This window comes from Octodon degus, unplaced genomic scaffold (genome assembly GCF_000260255.1).
Source record: "Octodon degus isolate 3935 unplaced genomic scaffold, OctDeg1.0 scaffold00002, whole genome shotgun sequence".
NCBI lineage: Eukaryota > Metazoa > Chordata > Mammalia > Rodentia > Octodontidae > Octodon > Octodon degus.
In genome coordinates, this window is record NW_004524578.1 from 3,841,429 (window position 1) to 3,861,595 (window position 20,167).

General features: G+C 42.4%; 1 protein-coding gene across 1 annotated transcript in view; it reads left to right on the forward strand.

The window, feature by feature from the left end:
* Positions 1-20,167, forward strand: part of Tarsl2 (threonyl-tRNA synthetase like 2) — a 93,733-nt gene that overhangs the window by 57,094 nt on the left and 16,472 nt on the right. Inside the window, exons 2-10 of the mRNA XM_023709845.1 lie at positions 718-789; positions 2,065-2,255; positions 5,014-5,137; positions 7,848-7,969; positions 8,585-8,702; positions 10,111-10,175; positions 12,741-12,819; positions 13,953-14,099; positions 15,219-15,317. Coding sequence (XP_023565613.1) covers positions 718-789; positions 2,065-2,255; positions 5,014-5,137; positions 7,848-7,969; positions 8,585-8,702; positions 10,111-10,175; positions 12,741-12,819; positions 13,953-14,099; positions 15,219-15,317 — 1,017 coding nt within the window. The remainder of the gene's footprint in view (positions 1-717; positions 790-2,064; positions 2,256-5,013; positions 5,138-7,847; positions 7,970-8,584; positions 8,703-10,110; positions 10,176-12,740; positions 12,820-13,952; positions 14,100-15,218; positions 15,318-20,167) is intronic.

A 20,167-nucleotide genomic window follows, 5' to 3' on the forward strand; every position in this document is an offset into this window, starting at 1 on the left:
GCCCGGTCCTGCCCGGTCCTGCCCGGTCCTGCTGAGGCCTGGAAACAGCCATGTCTCCAGCAATCGCCAAACTCACCTAATGGGTTTAATTCCTCCCCCTTTACGGTAGCTAACCTGATGCACAGTTTTCTCAGTAACAGAAGTAGCATTCTCATTTGTGTGGGGGGGAAAAGGACGGAAACATTTAAGGTGCCTTATTCTTTTCTTGGCCAGCAATATCAACAGCTTCAATTTCCTCTGACCTCTAATTCTAAGGTAGTTAGAACAGGTACTTTTGCTTTTTTTGTTTGCTTGTTTTGGTGGTCTGTTTTGAAGAGATGCGTATATTTAACATTATTTAATACAGCTTTTTAATATTTTAGATCATTAGGGGAAAAGGTATCTTCCTATGAAATAGTCAGCCCTGAAGACTTCAGACTGGCATGTTCAGTTTTTGGCCAGGGGGTAACTGTGGACACCAGCAACATTTTTGTGAAGTATCATCAAAAGAGGCTGACAGCTAGCACGCGTTTTCCCTGGGACATTATTCGTTACAGTGTAATGGGAGAGTTTTTAAAGGATTGGTGTGCATAGGCAAAGAATACAAAATGCACAGGACTGAAGCCTGGAAGGTGGCTTGCCTGTTGACGGTGCTAGGTGGTAGCATTTGCAGACCGCCAGTTCAGATGGGTTGCTCTTACTTGCTATTGTCTAAGTGGTTTGTAATGAATTTTTCAGCCTTCTCCTAGTCAAAGCCAAGAAAAGGACACTAAAAAGAAGCAACTTAAAGAAAATGGGCTTGACAGTGAGGTAAGTCATTGGTATGGAAATAATTCAAAGTACCACCTATAATTTTAAAAGTGTGCACAGAGTCTTTGTTAAGTACACTATTACTAATTTAATTATTATTTGGACACAACCTATTTACCACCTTAGATATTAGGATATGAGGTATCTCAATTCAGACAAGTGGTAGCCACACAGCTTCAAGTGCTCTGTAATGTATTTGAGATAGCAAGGTTCATCCTTTGTGTTAAGGAAACAAGCTACCCTGTATTTTAAGTATAAAGCACTAAAACTACCAGAAAGTATTATCTGAGCATTTAGATTTGGTGGAGGGGCCAGCATGGTAGTTCAGCAAACTAAAACACCTGCTTAGGCATGCTTAGGCAAGTATAGGGACGGTGGTTCGATCCCAGATCCCTGGTCCCTGACACCACATGTTATGCCAGCCCTGCCTCTAGGGTGGGCTGAACTGGCCAGAGCCTGGGTGTGGTGGCACATGCCTGTAATCCCAGTGCTGTGGAGGCTAAAAGCAGGAGGATCACAAGTCTGAGCTGTGTAGTGAGACCCTGCAACAACCAAATACATTTTTAAAAAAAATTGATGGGAACAAGGGAGTAACATGTGACTTCGAAGGGATCAGTCTGGCTCTTGCTGAAGAGTTCAGACAAATGCAGGCAAAACAGTGGCAGAATGAAGCAAAATTGGGTGGCAGATCTTTGTATTTAGAGAGTCTACAGTCATGAATTCATCCAACTATGGATTGAAAATGGGGGAAAAGTTGCTTTTGTAATGAACTTGGGTCATTATTCTCTCAGTTAACACAATATTACAACTATTTACATGGTATTTATATTGTATTGGGTATTTTAAATAATCTGATGATAATAAATTATACAGAAGGATTGCATAGGTTAATATGCAAATGATGTGCTATTTTATTTAAGGCACTTGAGCATCCTTGGATTTTGGTGTTCATGGTCAGTAACCAAGCCTCCTACGATATGGGGTGATATTGTGTATGGCAACAAATGCCATATGGATGTGATTCTTTATACACATGCTGTAAATAGTGGAGAAGGGAGACACGCCTGGTGGTAGTAGAGGGGTTGAGCTTTGAGCCAGTCAGTAGAGCTAGGAAGGAGTTAGCTAAGTGGAAAGCAGTCTTCAAGAGGGTTAGGGGAGAAATGTAGACCCGACCTGTGTGGGCTGGGAAGGCATGAGGGGTGAAACTTAGAGCGGAGTGCCTGGCAGTCAAGTGGGCGCTGTGTGTTAACCTCACTGTTTGCTAATAATTTTCAGGTGCAACAACCAAGTTTCATAAAAGAAAGATTGAAGCTATTTGAAACATTGAAGAAAGATCATCAGCACTTACTGTCTGTTTACGAAAAACAGAACACAAGCAATGTGATCACAGTGAGGGTGGCTGATGGGAAAACAGTGGAAGGGGAGGTTTGGAAAACAACACCTTACCACGTGGCTGCTGAGATTAGGTAACTAAACAAATAAGTAGGAGATAGTTTAGAGATGATAGTATTAAGTATTGTACTAGAGCCTGGTGAAAATGTTTTCTTAGCCAAAATATTTTTTTTTTTTGTTCAGTTGGATAAGTTAAATGTAATGGATTTTTCCTTCTGCCTTTTGACAAAGGCCATTGAGACAAGTAATAAAATATCAGAGCACAATACCTTCCTTACTAAAAGGTCCAAAGTCTAAAGTTCTAATAAAAATATGTGGGAGAAAATCACTACTCCTTTACAGGCCAGATTGCTGGACTGACTTTTTTGGGCGCCAGGGGTACCAGGGCTTGAACTCAGGACCTTGCGCTTTCCAGGCGAGCATTTAGGCTGCTGAGTTCTCTCCCTGGCCCTTTGGACTGGCTTTAAGGATAGTGTTGGTTAACTTTCCCACTGCTGAGTTAAAGAGGCTATCTTTCTTCCTGTGAGTCTGTTTGGCCCTTTTGTCAAAGATGAGGTGACCGAGTGTGTTTGCAGATGTGTCTACATTTTCTAATCTGTCCCACTGATCCTCAGGTCTGTCTCTGTGCCAGTACCATGCTAACATTTATCACAGGAGCTTTATAGTATAATTTCAGGTCAGGGATTGTGATTCTTCCTGCCTTCCCTTTGTTTCCCAGGATTGATTTTGATATTCTGGGTCTCTTCTGGTTCCAAATGAATTTGAGGAAAGTTTTCTGTAGCTCTGTGATGTATACTAATGGTATTTTAATCGGGATTGTATTGAATTTGTATAACAATTTTGGGAGTGTGGCCTTTTTCACAATGTTGGTTATTCCTATCCAGGAGCATGGAATATTTTTCCATTTTCTCAAATCCTCTTCAATCTCTTCTCAGCATACCATAGTTTTCACTCTATAAACCTTTTCTATCTTTTGTGAGATTGATTACTAAGTATTTCATTTTTTGGATGTTCTTGTGAAAGGTGTGGTTTCCCTGATTTTTCCCCCTGCTGAGACATACTGCCTGACCCCTGCAACTTAAGTGAGGTGTGGTTTCTTGGGGTCACGATTTCAGAGGTTTTGAACCCCCTTCAAGGGTACCTCTCAGCAACCAACTAACAGATGAGTCTGTCGCACCATGCATGTGTACTTCCAACATAGACCATCACAATTAAAGTCTCTGTTTGGAGAAAAGGAGAAGCACAGCAGACATAGTGTACAGAAAACACTGGAATCATCTCAAGCACTTGTGACATCCACTGTTGGCGCTTGTGTCAGCCCATCTTCTGGCCACCCTCTCTTCTCTGAGAGCGCTCTCTGCAGAGGAGAGAGCGCTCTCTCCATGGCAGCCCTCTGCAGGCCTGGCATTTTTCTTTGGGAGGCTCCTAGCTGTTTCCTGCACCAAGGGGCAGGCAGGTTTGTCCTCTTGGGCCTGTACAGTCTGCATAGCCCGTGCTTACAGGGCACTCCTGGGCCCCAGCTCCCTGTAAAGGACAGAGGGTCTCAGCTGTTGGTAAGAAGGTCTTGTAGTTTGACTAGCAGTGTGATTATCTCAGATAGTTCAGAGGACTGGGCTTCTGGTCTGTCGGCTGCTTAGCAGTTCCCATAGAAGTAATCTCCCTTAGAGGATCCTCCTAGACAGACGCCTTACCCTTTTGTCACGTGGCTTTTGTAGTTGACTTATTCCACTTTCTCTCAATTGAATGGACTGAAATCATATGAAACAATGGCTGGTGGGAGGGCAGCACTCTTGCTCTAACTCTTTCAGTTCCTCTGGCCCCGCTGCGTGTCTCCCAAGTAAGTGGCTTTGAGCAGGGTTGTCAGAGCCCAGCCCTCCTGCAGTTTGGAACAGATGATCATCCTTCCGATGATGTGCAGCCCTGCGTGCCTGGACTCTCAGTCAGTTTGAATTCTAGACCACAGGGGTCCCTTAGCAAAACCAGTCCCATCTCTCTCCTTGTGACCTAGATAATTTGCAGCTGACCTTATCCTGTTCTGGTGTTACCTTGCTGAAAGCAGCGAGAATTAGCTAATGTATACTAGCATCCTGCCTTTTTGTATCAGCTTCCTCATGTGCTGCTGAACACAGCAGTTTGTCTTGAAAGGGCTTTTTAGGGGTTTTTTTGTTTTTTTTTTTTTCTTTAATGAGCAGCAAGGCCACTGTGTGCCACTATGCTCATTTTTTTTTTTAACATATTAAATACAGGGTCGGGGGGCTGGGGAGATGGCTCAGTGGAATAAGCACTAACCTGGCAAGCACAAGGGCCTGAGTTCAATCCCTGATTCCGCCAATAATTAAATAAATAAATAAATGGTCTCACTACACAGATTGGACTTCTAGTGATCCTTCCTGTTTTTCAGCCTCCCAAGAGCTGGGATGACAGGTGTGCACCGCCACACCCCCTCTCGCTCGCTGTCTCAGCGCCCCCCTGGGGCAGGCCAGGGAACTTCTGACCCCTTTGTCTGCGTAAGCAGGTGCTTTAATCTGCTGAGCTATCTGACCAGCCCTGTCTTGAAAGTTTTTATCAAATACTTTGTAATGGCTTAGCAAGGGTGTTGGCTGTCTACACCTTAAGTATTTTCTTGCAACCCACTGTCCCTCTCCTAAGCCGTTTTATTATTTAGCAGGTCTTCATTGCTGTGTTAGTTAAGTCAGAGGCTTAGCTGCTGCAGCACAGACACCACAGAAAACTCAGTGCTTATCCGTTGCCACAGTGTCTTTCTCCTAAACCAGGTGGAGGTGAGTGGTCCAGCTTAGCAGGTTAACTCCCAGGTGGCTTTTCTCATTCTAGTCAAGAGCTGGCTGAAAACACAGTGATAGCCAAAGTGAATGGGGAGCTGTGGGACCTTGACCGCCCGTTGGAAGGGGACTCCACTCTCGAGCTGCTCATGTTTGATAATGAGGAGGCCCAAGCTGTAAGTGTTTAAAATCCAAACCGCTAAGCTTTGGTGTTTATGCTATAAACCATGTTTGGAAGAAGCCACATACCAAAGTAAAGAGTGATGGATTTTTTTGCCTTTCAAGATTTAAAATTAGATGGGCTGGCAAGATAGCTCAGTGGACTGAAGCACCTGCTTAGGCAAGCTTAAGCAAGTGCAGGGACCGTGATGGGATCCCCGGCACCACATGCCATGCCAGGCCCACCACCAGGACTGGCTGAGCCAGCCAAAAACAAAAAAAAAGATTTAAAATTAAAAGTGGAGTTTAATAGATATTTAGTAAACATTTGTGGAATGTACATATACAAATATCTATATATAATATATATATATATGTATAGAGAGATATATAGTTAAGTAATTAATATTTATCATCATTTCTTAAAACAATTATTTCCTTAAGTTAGAATGCCTTAGCTATTAAATCAGTAAATCAGTATTTATTTGAAGTGCATTTTAATAAACTTTAAAAAGTGCATCTATTTTAAATATAGTATGTGTAGGAGAATTGGGAAAAAATATCAATACTCAAATATTCTTTAAATATTTATCAACATACCTTTCTATAAAATAAACGCCACATTTTAGTGTAGCTCTGACATGATTTCTCACCTTAACTTTGCAGTTTTCTTTTAAGTGGCCTGGTACTTTCACAAAAATTCAACCTGCAGTAGAACAAGAACTGTATCATAATTTCTGGTTAAAATTCATGAAGTATAACAATGAACTAGCTAAAGAACATATTAATTATACTGTGTCTAAATGCTGTTTAGAAGGCGTAAGTCTTGGAACGGGCAACTGTTAGCTTTAACTGCCCTTGTCCCAGGAGGTGAGAAAGCCCAGTAGACTGGACCTTACTAACGTCTGGAGCCGCTCCATCCTGCTGTAGGCCCATGGCCACTGCCCACAAATCTGCCCACACCCTGCTATGCCACTGATTAGAAGCTATTTTCCTTCCCCTGAAATTCATTCCTCTACATTTTTAAAATGTGAATTGACAAGTCCAGCCTGACGGTACACGCCTGTAATCCCAGCACTCAGGAGGCTGAGGCAGGGAGATCAGCATGACTTTGAGATCAACCTGGGCTATAAAGTGAGTTCAAATTCAGCTTGAATTATATAGTGCAACCTTGTCTGGAACAAAACAAAATACACATTGAGCTTGGTTTATGTATGTATGTAAATATGTATTTATTTATTTATTTATTTATTTATTGTTTTACTTAAAACAAATGGTTCCAAATATATTTGGAATCAAAGCCATCCTTCCCTGGGGGCGGCTTGGCCGCTTGCCCACCCTCACCTCTCCAAACATTTCGAGCTCCTCTGTCCTAGCTGCTACATATCAGCCACGCAGGCTAGACTGCGGCCCTGGGAAGTCGGGTCTTTACCATTATTCTTTTTTTTTTCATTTTATGTATTTGGTACAGGATTTCATTACCCAGCTGGGACTTGTAGTGATCCTCCTGTTTTCAGCCTCCCCAGCGCTGGGATTACAGGTGTGCGCACCACGCCTGGACTCCTTCACGGGCTCGGTGTGTTTATTACTGTCTCTACTCCAGTAGGCTGTAAGTGTGTGAGGACGGGGGCTGTATGTATTTGTGGCACTCTGTCCCCCCCAGCACCTAAAACCGCGCTTGGCTCAGTCGCTACGTAGGTGTGTACAGGACCCCGAGGAGATCTGAGCAGATGCTGGCAGCCAGCCTGCACACCCGTGAGGCATCCAGAAGAGAGAGGCCAAGGGCTGGCCCTCAGGGTCTGCGTGCAGTGCACAGCCGAGCTCCCTGGGTCGGATTGTGCAGAGGTGCTCAGTGGCCTGGTACACCCTCTGTTCCAATTTATTGTATCAAACGGCTTTCTAACGATAATTCTTCCCACTTAAGAAAGGGAAAGAAGGTACTGACAGTGGGCCCAGTTGCCTCGCACCATTGGCACTGGCCTGTATTTGGTGTCTTTCATTATCCATAAACTAATACATTCTTTATCCATGAACTGAGCTAATTTAGTTAACTTTAGTTGCCCATAAACTAAATCTAATTCCTTAGGAATTTGAGGCCAAATCAGCGCTCTGAACTTGAAGGGCTGCTAACCCGCCCTAGGACGACAGTGGCTTAACCATGTACATGCTGCTCTGGGGCAGTTAGCTGGCATCCCCTGGTACCACCCTTTGTCCCCGAGCCGTCTTGCGGACTTCCACAGTCACGTGCTGAACATGTGTGAAGACAGGACAGAGTGGCGAAGTCTCCCTGACTTAGTAACATCCCAAGCAGCTGTTCGGCTGCCTGCTTCCAGTCCTCAGAGGGTACCTTGGAGAAAGAGGAAGGGAACCGGCATCTGGCACTCCTCAGCTTTCTCCCACTCTGGGACTTCGTCGCCATTCCACGTGGCCACTCTGCTTGCTGGTAGCAGTGGAGGGTGTCATTCCCTACCATTGCACACGCAGAAGGAAATGGTGGCATAGCTCTGCTGTTGCTGCTGAGCTCCGCAGAGCAGGCGAGCTGCGCTAGGGGCCCTGGTGGGGCGCCAAGAAGGGCCCAGAAAGTACTCTGCTCCAGGCAGACATGGAAGATTCTCCTTCAGAAGTCCTGCATGAATCTCCTTCACGTTTATCTACTTGCTCACTTGTGTCAACATGGCACGTGTCATAGGTTAGTAGCTGAGGACTTCTCTGTCCCACTCCCTGCAGGTGTACTGGCATTCCAGTGCCCACATTCTCGGTGAAGCCATGGAACTCTACTATGGAGGCCACCTGTGCTACGGCCCACCCATTGAAAATGGATTTTACTATGACATGTTCATTGAAGACAGGTAACACTGCCGAGTACTGGCCTCTGAATGCCATGTTTATCTATCTTTCTTTTTCTTCTTTCTTTCTTTCTTTTTTTTTTTTTTTTCCTTTTTGAGACAGGGTTTCACTATGCATGTCAGGCTGGCCTTGAACTCACTCTGTAGCACAGTCTGGCCTTAGACTTGCAGCAATCCTACTGCCGCAGCCTCCCAGTGCTGGGATAATAGGCACATACCACCACGCCTGGCCTATTTCATTGTTTTATAGTGGTCACATGTTAGCTTAGTAACTGTTGGCTAATGTCACCGGAAATTGGCTAATCATTTGTGGAAATTGTTTTTTAGTGAGTTTAGATTCAAAGGTTACTTTCCAGTGTTTTCCTTCTTTTCCCTGGAAAGAATGACATGATGTACTAGTTAATGTGGGACTCACTAGCTCATGATACTAATTAAGAATAGAGTCACAGCTTAATTCTTAGAGAGCAGTTAGTTCTGCCCCATGATAATAAAATGGTAAAACATCATTTCAATTTAGAAAGTGCTTCAAGTAGTAATGCAGGCTGTGGGACAGAGGAGAAAGGGCCATGCACACTGTGTGGAAGACCTGCACTGATGCTTTGGGGCTCTTGTTTTTAGAGCTGTGTCCAGCACCGAGTTGGCAACCCTGGAAAACATATGTAAAACCATTATAAGAGAAAAGCAGCCTTTTGAAAGATTGGAAGTCAGCAGGGAAACCCTCCTGGACATGTTCAAGGTAACTTGGGAAAACTCAAAGCCCTCTTACTAGGCATATAATAGCAGTTAACATAAGCCAGCTGCTCCACCACCATCACCACCACCACCCCCAAAAATTGGCCTTTGCTCACATTGTCCCACAGCCTGGTGACCAGTATGAGGTTATTTCTAGTCACTTCCTGTGATGTTTCCCTCCTCATCTGCTTCCTGAAAAATTTCACATGAATATAGGTCAAGAAGCTCCGCAGCAATGCACTGGCATTCCAACTTTTCTGCATTCGTGCCAACACTTGCTATTTTCTGCTTGTTTGCAATAGCCATCCTTGCATGTCTTTTTTTTTTTTTTTTTTTTTTTTGTACCAGAATAAAACTCAGGACCTCGTGCTTGCCAGACAGTCTCTGTGCCACTGAGCCATATCCCAGCCGCAGTGCAGTAGCCGTCCTAGTGGATGTGAAGTCATATCTCATTCAAGCTTTAATTTACATTTCCCTAATGACTTAGTAACACTGACCGTCTCTTATGTACTTTTGGCTATCTGCTTTGGATCTTTGGAGAACTTTCTCTTCAACTCCTTTGTCCATTTTCAAATGAATTTTGTTGTTTTTGAGCCAGAGTCTTGCTGTCTAGACTGGCTTCACACCTCTGTCTTCTAAGCAGCGGAGTCTATGTGTGTACCCTTGTCGTTTTTGTTTGTTGTTTTCTGTTTTGAGTTCCTTAATATACTTTGAGCAAGACCTAGGGTTCAATTCCCAATGCTAAATTTTTTTTAAAAAAATTAAAACATATATGTATACATACTTTGAATTTTATTTCATGCAGTTTACATTGAATCTTCTAGAATAGTCTATACCCTGGAACTATAAGGGATCTACATATTGAACCACCTGTGTTGCCTTAAATTTTGTAGCAGGTACAGTTTATTTTTTTTTATCTTTTTATTTTATTTATTTATTTTTTAAAAAAATTTTTGGTGGAACCAGGGATTGAACTCAGGCTCTTGCACTTACCAGAGAAGTGCTTATTCCACTGAGCCATCTCCCCAGCCCCTGCAGGTACAGTTTAAAATAAAACAAAGATGAAATTAGTTTTTAATACAATTTTACTTAACCCAATCAAAATGGACCCAATGAAACTCATTTCAACAGGTAGCCAGTGTAAAAGGTGCCAATAACTTGTTCTGTATCTCCCTCCCCCACACACACCATGCCTCCCAGCTCTTGTGCTCACAGCTTATCTGAGTGTGTGTTAGCCCTGTGGGCTACAGGTCCACATTGCACAGTATGGCCCTAGGCTGTGGCTCCCTGTGTTCTTTGTGTCTCAGTGCCGTACACACAGGAGACAGCCTCACTGGTTCTTGAGAAGAGTAGACTTTTCTTTTGTTATTCACACATTTTGTGTAATAATATGTAAATGTTTTTCTTTGTAGTACAATAAGTTTAAGTGCCGGATTCTGGAGGAAAAGGTCAGCACTCCAACTACCACAGTTTACAGGTTTGTGTGTGTACGTGTGCACCGCTGTGGTCAGCCTGAAGGCTTATAATAGAAGCACTGTGCTTTCTGAGGAGTAGTGTATTGGTAAGGTTGCATACTGATTACTACTTTAGTCGGGAGACCTAAAATGTTATCACCAAGAGGAAATGCTGATTTGTAGTTTTAAGTTTGTTGTAGTTATCAATTTTTACTTCCTGGGAGTTAGTTATTATAAGATCTTTCTCCCAGGGGGTGAAGCTTCATCAACTCAGTGCCTTACATTTTGAGGAGATACTGGAGAAGGAAAGGGCTTTCTGTTTCTTCTTTCCACATTTTTTTCCTGGTGGTACTAAGAACTGCACTCAGCACCTGTGCACTAAGTTACATTCCTAGCCTTTTTTAAGTTTTTATTCTAAGCCAGAGTCTGGCCAAGTTGCCCAGTTGCCTGGGAGGGTCTGAACTTGTCATCCTCCACCCTCAGCCTCCCAGGGTGCTGCAATCACAGTGCCCTATGCCTCGCTCCACATTCTTGTTAACACGGCAGTGGGAACCACACAGGCCATCATCTTCCATGGTGACCCTCTGCCTCATCGGAGTGCAGTCTGTGATCCAGTCTGAATATATCACCCCTTGTGTGTTAGGAGGACATTCATGAGACTATACGAGAGTAGCCTAAAGTGGGGAAGGGTCACTGGGTAAGAGGTGAGCTCCATGCCGGAATCCCGTAGTTCTTTTTATTTAACATGACGCTCCTGAGCTACTTGGTATTTACCAGCCTTTTAAACTTCCCCTTGGATAATTGCTGTCCCCCCTTTTGTGTGTCCCTGATGTTGGGGTCTTCATGGTCCTGTCCTATCAACACTTTCTTGGTGAAGTACTTAAGGTTCCCTGGTTTATTGTACTCTGAAGGACTCATACTACCTTTGTGCAAAGCTGTTAAATTATAACATGAATTAACCCCTAGGAAGAATGTATGCAATGTGTTAATTATTGAAACTGACCTACCAATTTGGTTTGAAACTGTCTCATTGCTATTTGTTTCTCAATAAAATTATGGAAAAAATTATAACACGAGCTCACTACCCTCTAACATTGATGGGAAATACCATGTTTATCTTATTTTTGCCACTCCGCTTTGACCTAACAAGTTCTTATCAGTTTTTATCTATAATATAAATGTTACTATAACCATTTTAATTTTTAAAAATAAATGAAAATATTGAAGAGATGGACTGTTTTAAATTTCTGACTTCTAATTCTTGACTTCTGGGGATTTTTCTTTTTTTTTTAGAGAACTATACTTAGGTCAACATTGATACTTCTTTTTGACTTTTAACATTGACACTTCTTGCCAGGTGTAGTGGTACATGCCGGCAAGCCCAGCACTTGAGAGGTAGGAGGATCACTGTGAATTCAAGGCCAGTCTGGGCTATGGAGTGTGCTCAAGACCAACCTGAAGTATGTAGTGAGACCTTGTCTCAAAAAACCAAAAGAGAAAGAAGACACTTCTTGTATCCTATGAATTTGAATAGCTTGTATTTAATTTTTGGGGAAAGGCCTTTTCTTCTAAGGGATTATTTAAAGACTAGAATATTGAAGGCTTTCATGTTGATTTGGCATGCTTTCCTCTGGCATGTCTGAGTGTTAGAAAACCTGAAGCAAAGGATCAGCGGCCTGCTTGTTCACAGAATTGACAGTGTCATGTTGAGAGCATCATTTTATTTGCTTGTCTGTAGCCACTGTTTTTTTGTACTCATTGTAAGTTTTCAGCTTTTTGACCAATAAATTTTAGAACTATTTCAAATTGGTTGGGATAGTTAAGGCCACACTAAATATCCCTTCCGTTGGTTAAGTAACTAACTGAAGTTGTTACCATAAGTAACCTCTCATCTTACCCACATTATTTGCATTTACTCTAGTGATAGTTCTATACTTGAAGAAAATCTGTGCTTAGTGAGATTTGGGGCTTCTTGTCCACTGTATATGGGCACAAACCCTAGCTGTGGACCGGAATGTTTTAATAATGATCCTACCCTTGTCTGAGCTGTGCGCTACAAGTCATGTTCACCTTTAATGAACTGCGAACCACAAAGCATTTCGCCGTAAAACCAGAGAGTGTTTAAAGCAAGCAAAGAAATCCCTACGTGTTTCTTTACTTTTCTTTTGCCATTCATTTTTAAGGTGTAATGTACAGTTAATGTGTTATGAGTAAATTGCAGGCAATGTCAGTCCTGAAAATTAGTACAGGGGGAGTAGTTCAATTAATTAGGGCACATTAATTAATTAGAGGGACAGATTTTTTTATTTTTATGACAAAGGTTTTTAGAGAGCTTTGGAATGTGACAGTTAAAAGTGGCTTTTTTAGATCCTGCTATCAGAGGACATATTGTGGTATTGGAATTTTAGCAAAAGAAGGAAGGCTGGGGTTTTAGGCTACATGAATTGCCTCTCTCCATGACCCTAAATTAGAACTTCCTCCACCACGTAGACTTAAGTTAAACCCTTCACTTAAAGCAGATGAGACAATGGCTTGCAAGGAGGAGTCCAAACGCTGTGTCTGAGCATGTGCCATGTATTTCATTACAGGTGCGGTCCACTAATTGACCTTTGTAAAGGTCCCCATGTAAGACACACAGGAAAGATTAAAAGCATAAAAATTTTCAAGGTAAAGATTTTTTAATTTATAAATATGAGAAACCTAAAGTAAACTGGTGATAAGGAATTTCACTTGTACATTTATAGTTTGAACATGATGAAATAATAATAAATATCATTTGATTAAAAGTAATGTTAGAATTTTTATAATTAGAATACTATGTGTAGCCTTTGTTTATCATTTAGCCTTACTATAAGTGCTAAAATGCATTTCTTTTTTATATAACACTTAAGAATATTGCTTTCTATATAGTTGTCCTTCTGTATCCATGAGTTCCACTTCCCTGGATTTAACCAACTGTGGAATGAAAGTGTCTGAGAAAAAAATCACATCTATACAGACCATGCACAAATTTTTGAGTTATAATTTCCTAACCACTAGAGTATAACAAATGTTTACATAACCTGTGCTTCGTATTAGGTATCTGGAGGCAATGTAAAGGGTGCAGGGAGGTGTGTGCAGGTTTTGTGCAAACACTGTGCCATTTAGTATGAGGGCCCTGAGCATCCCCGTGTGTTGGTACCTTGGAAACATGGGATTCATCCCCTACGGAATCCAGGAGACGGCTGGGTTCTGGCTTTCTAGGATTGTCTAATGTGCCCAATAACATCAGTCTACGAGATTAATGTTTGGAGGACAAAGAAATAACAAAAGGGAGTATGATGGTGTAATAGCAAAAACACGGCTTTGGCAATCGAGAGATGGAGGGCTAACTTGGAGTCCTTGCCTGTTTTGGCCTTAGTTTTCTCACAAATAGAATGTGGGCCCGTGTGAGAGCTTCACCTCTTTACACCCTGGGCCCCAAGCTGAAGACAGTGAGACTGGGCTTCCCTTTCCTGGCCTCTTGCCTCTGCTGCACCCCTCTTGGTAGTCACAGTTGCTGTTCGTCCTTCCCTCTCCACTTCTCTCATTCTTGCTTCTAGAATCCACAGCAGACTCTTTACATAATTTACTGATTAGTAGTGTGACTTGGGCTGGCAGGGTTTAACTAGAATCAACTTCAGATTCTTCCCAGCAGTACAGAAAGTCTTCTTTGGTTAGCAATATGGAGGTTGCAGTGGGAAATTTTGTATGTCCTTAACAGTGGTCGAACGCACAACCAGATATTTGATATGCTGATCAAAATCTTGTCTGGTGGTTAGAATTCCTCAGCATATTGGGAGGGCAATCCTGAAATGGAAACCTTGCAGAGGATCTATGGGATATCCTTTCCTGACACCAGAATGATGAAAACATGGGAAAAGTTCCAAGAGGAAGCCAAGAACCGGGATCACAGGAAGATTGGGAAGGTATGCCTCGCATGCTCATCTCCGCTGACACACACACGAGCCTTGCTGTTGCCTGTGGTTATGTCTCCTAGCAACTCTTAAAAATAATATTTTTTGTCCCTTTCTTTTTTGCTGTTATTCCTTGATAGCTGTTGAGTTCTTCCATGCTAATATTTTAGATGTCTTCTAGCAACTGTTCTTTCTGTATCTTTTATATAATTTTTAAAAATGCCTCCTTTTCTTATGATATATGAATAAAGTTGCTTTTTAAAATTGTGTACACTTGATAGCACACTTTGCATTTAGGAGGCAAGGCATTCTGTAGAACGAATGAGATGTGAAAACAGGTTTTCTGGGGTTTCAGTCTCAGTCCTGCCTCTGACCACTGTGGTCTGTGATGGGCCTGTGTCTGCTTGAGCGACTTCCTGTCCTCATGTATCCAATAGGACAGCCTGCAGGGCTGCTCTGAAGACAGGCATTGGGTGGGTGCAGACTCTCAGAAGGCGACAGCCAGGAGAGCGACCACGGGTACTTGAAGCCACCTCCTGCAGTAACCTTTCTGGGATTTTTTTCCATGTTGTCTTGACTTGAAATCCATGTCCTAAATGCCACATAAAAAAAAAAACCTAACAGTAAATAACAACAGATGCCAGAAGAGCTACATTCAGTGCTAAGTAATCATAAATATGAATCATAATTTTACATGCTTTATCATCCAGTTAGGGATAGGTCTTAAGGAGCTTTGGAATGCCTGCTTCTTAAAAAATGGGAAAGTACTGGGATATGCCATGCTTTATTCTTAGTGCATTATGTGCATGAGAAATATTAAAGAACAAAAGATGACATTTGAAATATGTATTTGTTGGGCCAGCCCATTAGTTAGCTCAGCAGACTAAAGTGCCTGCTTAGGCAGAGCGCAACGGGGGTTTGATCTTTGGTGTGCTGTGCCAGCTCTGCCCCTGGGGTACACTGAGATGGTGATTGAGACTGGGTGTGGTGGCACACACCTGTAGTCCTGGGGCTTGGGAGGCTGCAAACGGGAGGATCATTATGAGTCTGATCCACATAGTGAGACCCTGTAGACCCTGGACTAAATACATACAATTTTTAAAAATGAAATATATGTTTGTCTCAATCTAGGAACAAGAACTTTTCTTTTTCCATGATCTGAGTCCTGGAAGTTGTTTTTTTCTTCCTAGAGGAGCCTTCATTTATAATACACTTACGGACTTCATACGAGTAAGTTAACTTTTAAAATATCTTGTTCTTATTCAACTGTGCTTTATAATTTTCTCTTATAATTAAATGGTAAGATGTTTCCATTAATTTTATTTTAGTAATGTAATAAGAACTTGGAACCTAAAAGCAAAGTATCAGATTGTACTTTCTAGTAAAAATATGGATTGATTTCTTTTCCTAAATGCATTCTTAGATTTCATAAAATGTACCTAGTATGTAGGCAAATATCTGGAGCGTGTAGAATATAGAGAGCAGTGTTAGAAGAGGCGTGGGTCTCCTGGGGAGAGGAGAGAGGGTGCAGTGTCTGAGGGCACAGGACGCTAAACTGTGAGCGCTGCTCCTCATGAGGGCCCGGGGCCACTGCTACCTCCCCTTGTCTGTGGCAGGCTTCCCAGGTGAACTGGCAGCTTCAGAGAAGAGTGGAGACAACTGTGAAGTGCCTGCCTGTAATGTAAGATGATAGGTTGGCAAGGCCTTAGTGTTTGCGTGATTAGGATTACACAGATTCGTTCAGATGTGCTCTGCGTACATTACTGGGTTTCATTTTCATTCTTGCCCTTTCCTGTAGCTAATAGTTACAGTGATGTGCTACATAATGAGGTATCAGCCAGGGACAGAGTGCGTATGCTGTGTGTTCTCATAAGACTGTATTGCCTGTGATGTAACAGGCAAGCGTCCACTCCCATAAGATTGTTTTGTTGTCGTCAGCTGAGTTTGTGTAACTGCATGCTGTGATGCCCGTGAAGTAGCCTAATGAAGCAGTTCACAGAGTGAATCCTTCTCATTAAGCAACATGAGTCTGGTCCCTAAAGTTTTGGATTTCTATGTGTCTATCACTAATTCACCCTTGGACATTTTCTCAAAAACTCTTAAAATTCATTGTAGCATATTCTGCAATGGTTTGTGTGGCTGTTCAGTAAAAACTTTTAAAAAATTTGTTCCTTTCACTCTAGCACTAACCTGACACTGAGAGTCTTGTGAATGAATATCTTAGGACTGCTTTTCATCAGCATTCTGGCTACTCCCTCATGTCTCTCCTGTTCTGAATCCCTTCCTTCCTGACCCTTGTCTTTCTCTTCCTCCTTTACACACATCTCTCACTTGAGAACCACTTTTATCAGGAACTTTCTTCTTCTTCTTCTTCTTCTTCTTCTTCTTCTTCTTCTTCTTCGTCTTCGTCTTCGTCTTCTTCTTCGTCTTCGTCTTCTTCTTCGTCTTCTTCTTCGTCTTCTTCTTCGTCTTCTTCTTCGTCTTCGTCTTCTTCTTCGTCTTCTTCTTCGTCTTCTTCTTCTTTTTTTTTGTGGTACCAGGGATTGAACTCAGGACCCTGCGCTGTGCTGGAATGTGCTGCTTCTCCTGTGTACTTTCCTCGTCTTGTTTTCCATCTTTTCCTTTTTGCACTGTGTGCCTGGAGCCTGATGCTGACCTCTGAGGCCTGATACCTGTCATATATAAAAGAAGGTAGAGAACTGAGACTTGAAGTGCCGCTGAAGATTGTCAGAAATTTGGGCAGGGGGTAGTGACCCATCACAGCTGCTGCTTTGAATGTGTTATCTTTGCTAGAAATTCCACACAGCCCCTGGCACCTGGAACTGAAGGTTCAGGGTGGAATGGGTATAGAATCAACAGGAAGTCTTTGTGGTGGCCTTAAAGGGCTCTCTTGTCTTTTGTAGATGCAAGACAGACATGGCTGATGATTAGGCTCAAGGCCTGATTGTGTGGGTTGCAGATAATAAAGGCATTTAAATGCACAGTCCCAGTGGTCTCTAATGTGAAGGTAAGGGCATCGGTTGGGATGGAGGGGGTCTTTTAGGCTTGGAATGAGAGTGCTTGGCGGACATGGATGAGGCTGAGTGCTTTGAATTCCCAGATAACTTACGTGAAGAAATTAGTCCTTTCATGCATAAAAATATCCTGTAACTTTAGCTTTTTTCTCTTGCTTTCAGTTACAAGGTCTTGTGTCTTTCCCTTACATATAGTAAATTTTTTAATATATAAAAGTAATTGTAGAGGATCTAATTATTTTTTTTCTCCTGTGGGAGCTTTCAGCCTCTGCCAGGACTAAAGATGATCAACCATTCTCATCAGTCGAGCTGGGTTAGGCTCCACTTCCATTTTAATGAGAATCAGCCTAATTCTCTTTCATCCCTATTTCTAGGACATGGCCCTCTGGGGTTTCCAGTTGACAGGCTGGTGAGTCTGTGGCTCTTCAAAAGATTGAAGGAAAGTCAATTCTGCCCTTCGAGTGTGTTCTGTTGTTGAGTAACATGCTATTTTTAAGTTTTTATTTGTTTTTGGTTTGGGCATTGGCATCAAACTCAGGACCTTGCACGTGCCAGGCAGTTAAATACATATTTGTATGAATACATGTTTGCAGTATATAATGATGGCATTTGACAGATGTGGCTCACTTAGCATAGCCCCCTTGAGAGCATCTACGTTAGGTCTATCAGTTGCTGAGTAGTGTCTCATTGCTTAGCCACACCAGAGCTTGCTTATCCATTCCCACCTAGAGGGACATTAGCAGCAGTTGTCAGTGACTTGCCTTAAGCATGCAAGCACAGTTCTCATATTAGGGTAAGTTTTCACTTCTGGGATTTCAGGGTCATATTGCAAATCTCTGCTGAACTTTATAAGAATGCTGCCTTATTTCCCGCAGTGACTATTATTTGGCGTTCCCACCAGGGGTGTAAGAGGCTCCTGGGTGAAACTCTCCTCAGTCACATCTTTTGGTTTCCTGGGATCTTCCTGACTGGTTGCTGTGTGTCTAGGAGGCACAGAGTGGAGAGGAAGGGCTCTTATTACCCTAGCAACCTGCATGGGAAATTTTCTGTCATTGCTTCTATCAGTAAGTTTTTTTTTTTAAGGCCTTTGTGTTATCTTCTGATTCTTTATTGATTCTGATTAATCTTACTTCTTTGTATCATCTAGCAGCCACTGGATTGATTTGTCATAGTTCCTTGCTGTTTTTAAGACATCTTTCATTTGATGGTGGCCAACCACAGCCCTGTCTTCTAGGTATTCTATCTTCACTTTGGTTGACTCTGCTGCATATATTTTCAGTAATATCTGTAATCCCCTGGATTGCTAGTTGTGCCTGTTTTATGGAATACAGCTCTTTTCTAGGTTGGCCATTCATGGTTTTGTGGTCTTTCCTAAGCTCTACTTCTTTTTAAAATCTGTATCTACACCAGTCTCTAGTCATTTAAGTATGGTCATCATCACTTTCATTACCCCACTTTTGTTTGTGTCAAAGAACTTACTGATCTGTTTTGCTACGTCCGCCATCATCATTTCACAGGATTGTACTAGGTTTTATATTTCTTTTTCTTCAGTGTTCCCTTGATTTGTCGTTGTGAGTTGGGTATTATGGGTTTCATCTTGCTTCTATGCTTTTGCTGTTTCAATTCTTTGTTTGTTTGTATGTTTTCTGTGTTTAAGCTTATAAATTGCATATGAAAGGTGGCTTTTTTACTAGTAGGGAGACTTCTTTAGGAAATGACTACTTTTCAGAGATACCTTCTCATTATAGTTGGGTTTTGGGTTTTGTGTTTGTCCCAAAAGCCTGCCTCTTCAGTTTATTAGGGCTAAAAGGTTGCTGCCGTTTGGCCCAGCACCCAGCTCTTTGGTACTAAATGATGGCATTGTGATAAGCCCTGAGCAATCTAGATATTGGCATACAAGGAAGATCAGCTGGTCACAACAACTGTGTCACCTTGGCTGAAGCACAGACTAGAAAATTGCAAGTTGTGAAAACTATTTGTCCCCTTTGACCATAGATTAAGGCTTCAAGTTATATAGTGATACCTGAGGCAGATCAGAAAATATCACCTCAGCGGAGTGATTTTACTCTAAAAGGAAAAAATTTAAAAGGGGTAAGAGAAATAGAAAGTGTTTAGAGCTGTGTGTAGAGGCACATGCCTGTAATCCCAGCCTGTGGGAGCCTGAGGCAAGAGGATCACTGTGAACTCGAAGCCAACCTGGGCTACATAGTGAGTTCAATGCCAGTCTGAAACACACAGCAAGACCCCTTGTCAGAGAGAGGGAGGGAGGAGGGAGACAGACAGACAGACAGACAGACAGACAGACAGACAGACAGAGACACAGACCAGACACAGACACAGAGTTAGTTTAGAAGCAAAGCTGAAGGAGAAAGGAAGATTGCTTAAGCCTTGAGAAACTGGTGAAGACAACAGTAGTGAAAGAAAAAATGAAAAAAAGAAAAACAAAACCAAAAAAAAGTGTTCACATTCATGAAAAATAAAACCAGTTTTAAAAAACCATAACAAGAAAAACAAAGCAAAGGAAAAAAAATGTTTCTGTGATTTCAAGTCTGTGGTGGATCTGCAGTTTCATGGTAGGGTCCAGTTCAGGGCATGACTTGCCCTTGCCGGTACACAGAGGAGGCGATCAGAGCTTAGATCTGTGCTCGGTGCTCCCAGCAAACTTGCATTAGGGCAGGGTACCAATCCACAGAAGCTTAGGCTGACCCTGGCCTCTGGGTGTTTCTCAACAGCCTGATCGTGGCTCTCTGGCTCTGGACATCTCCTGCAGCCAGTCTTTGTGGGATTTCCATGTGGGGAGCCCTGAGATAAGCCAAACAATGGCTACTTTAAGTCCCAGGGTCAGTGGGCCCCTCCCTAAGATTACGTCCAACCAAGTACCCTGTCCAGGGATAGGAAATTGCTTAGACTGGAGTCACTCACTGGGTGTTGCAGCTTACAGCATCCAATGCCCTTTTCTCCTGGTAGCTTTCTCCCTGGAGGTCTCTGCAGTCATGCGCCCTCACTGTGTCTTTATGCATTCGATCCTCCTCTGTTACACCACAAGCTGGAAGCCTGGGTTAACAT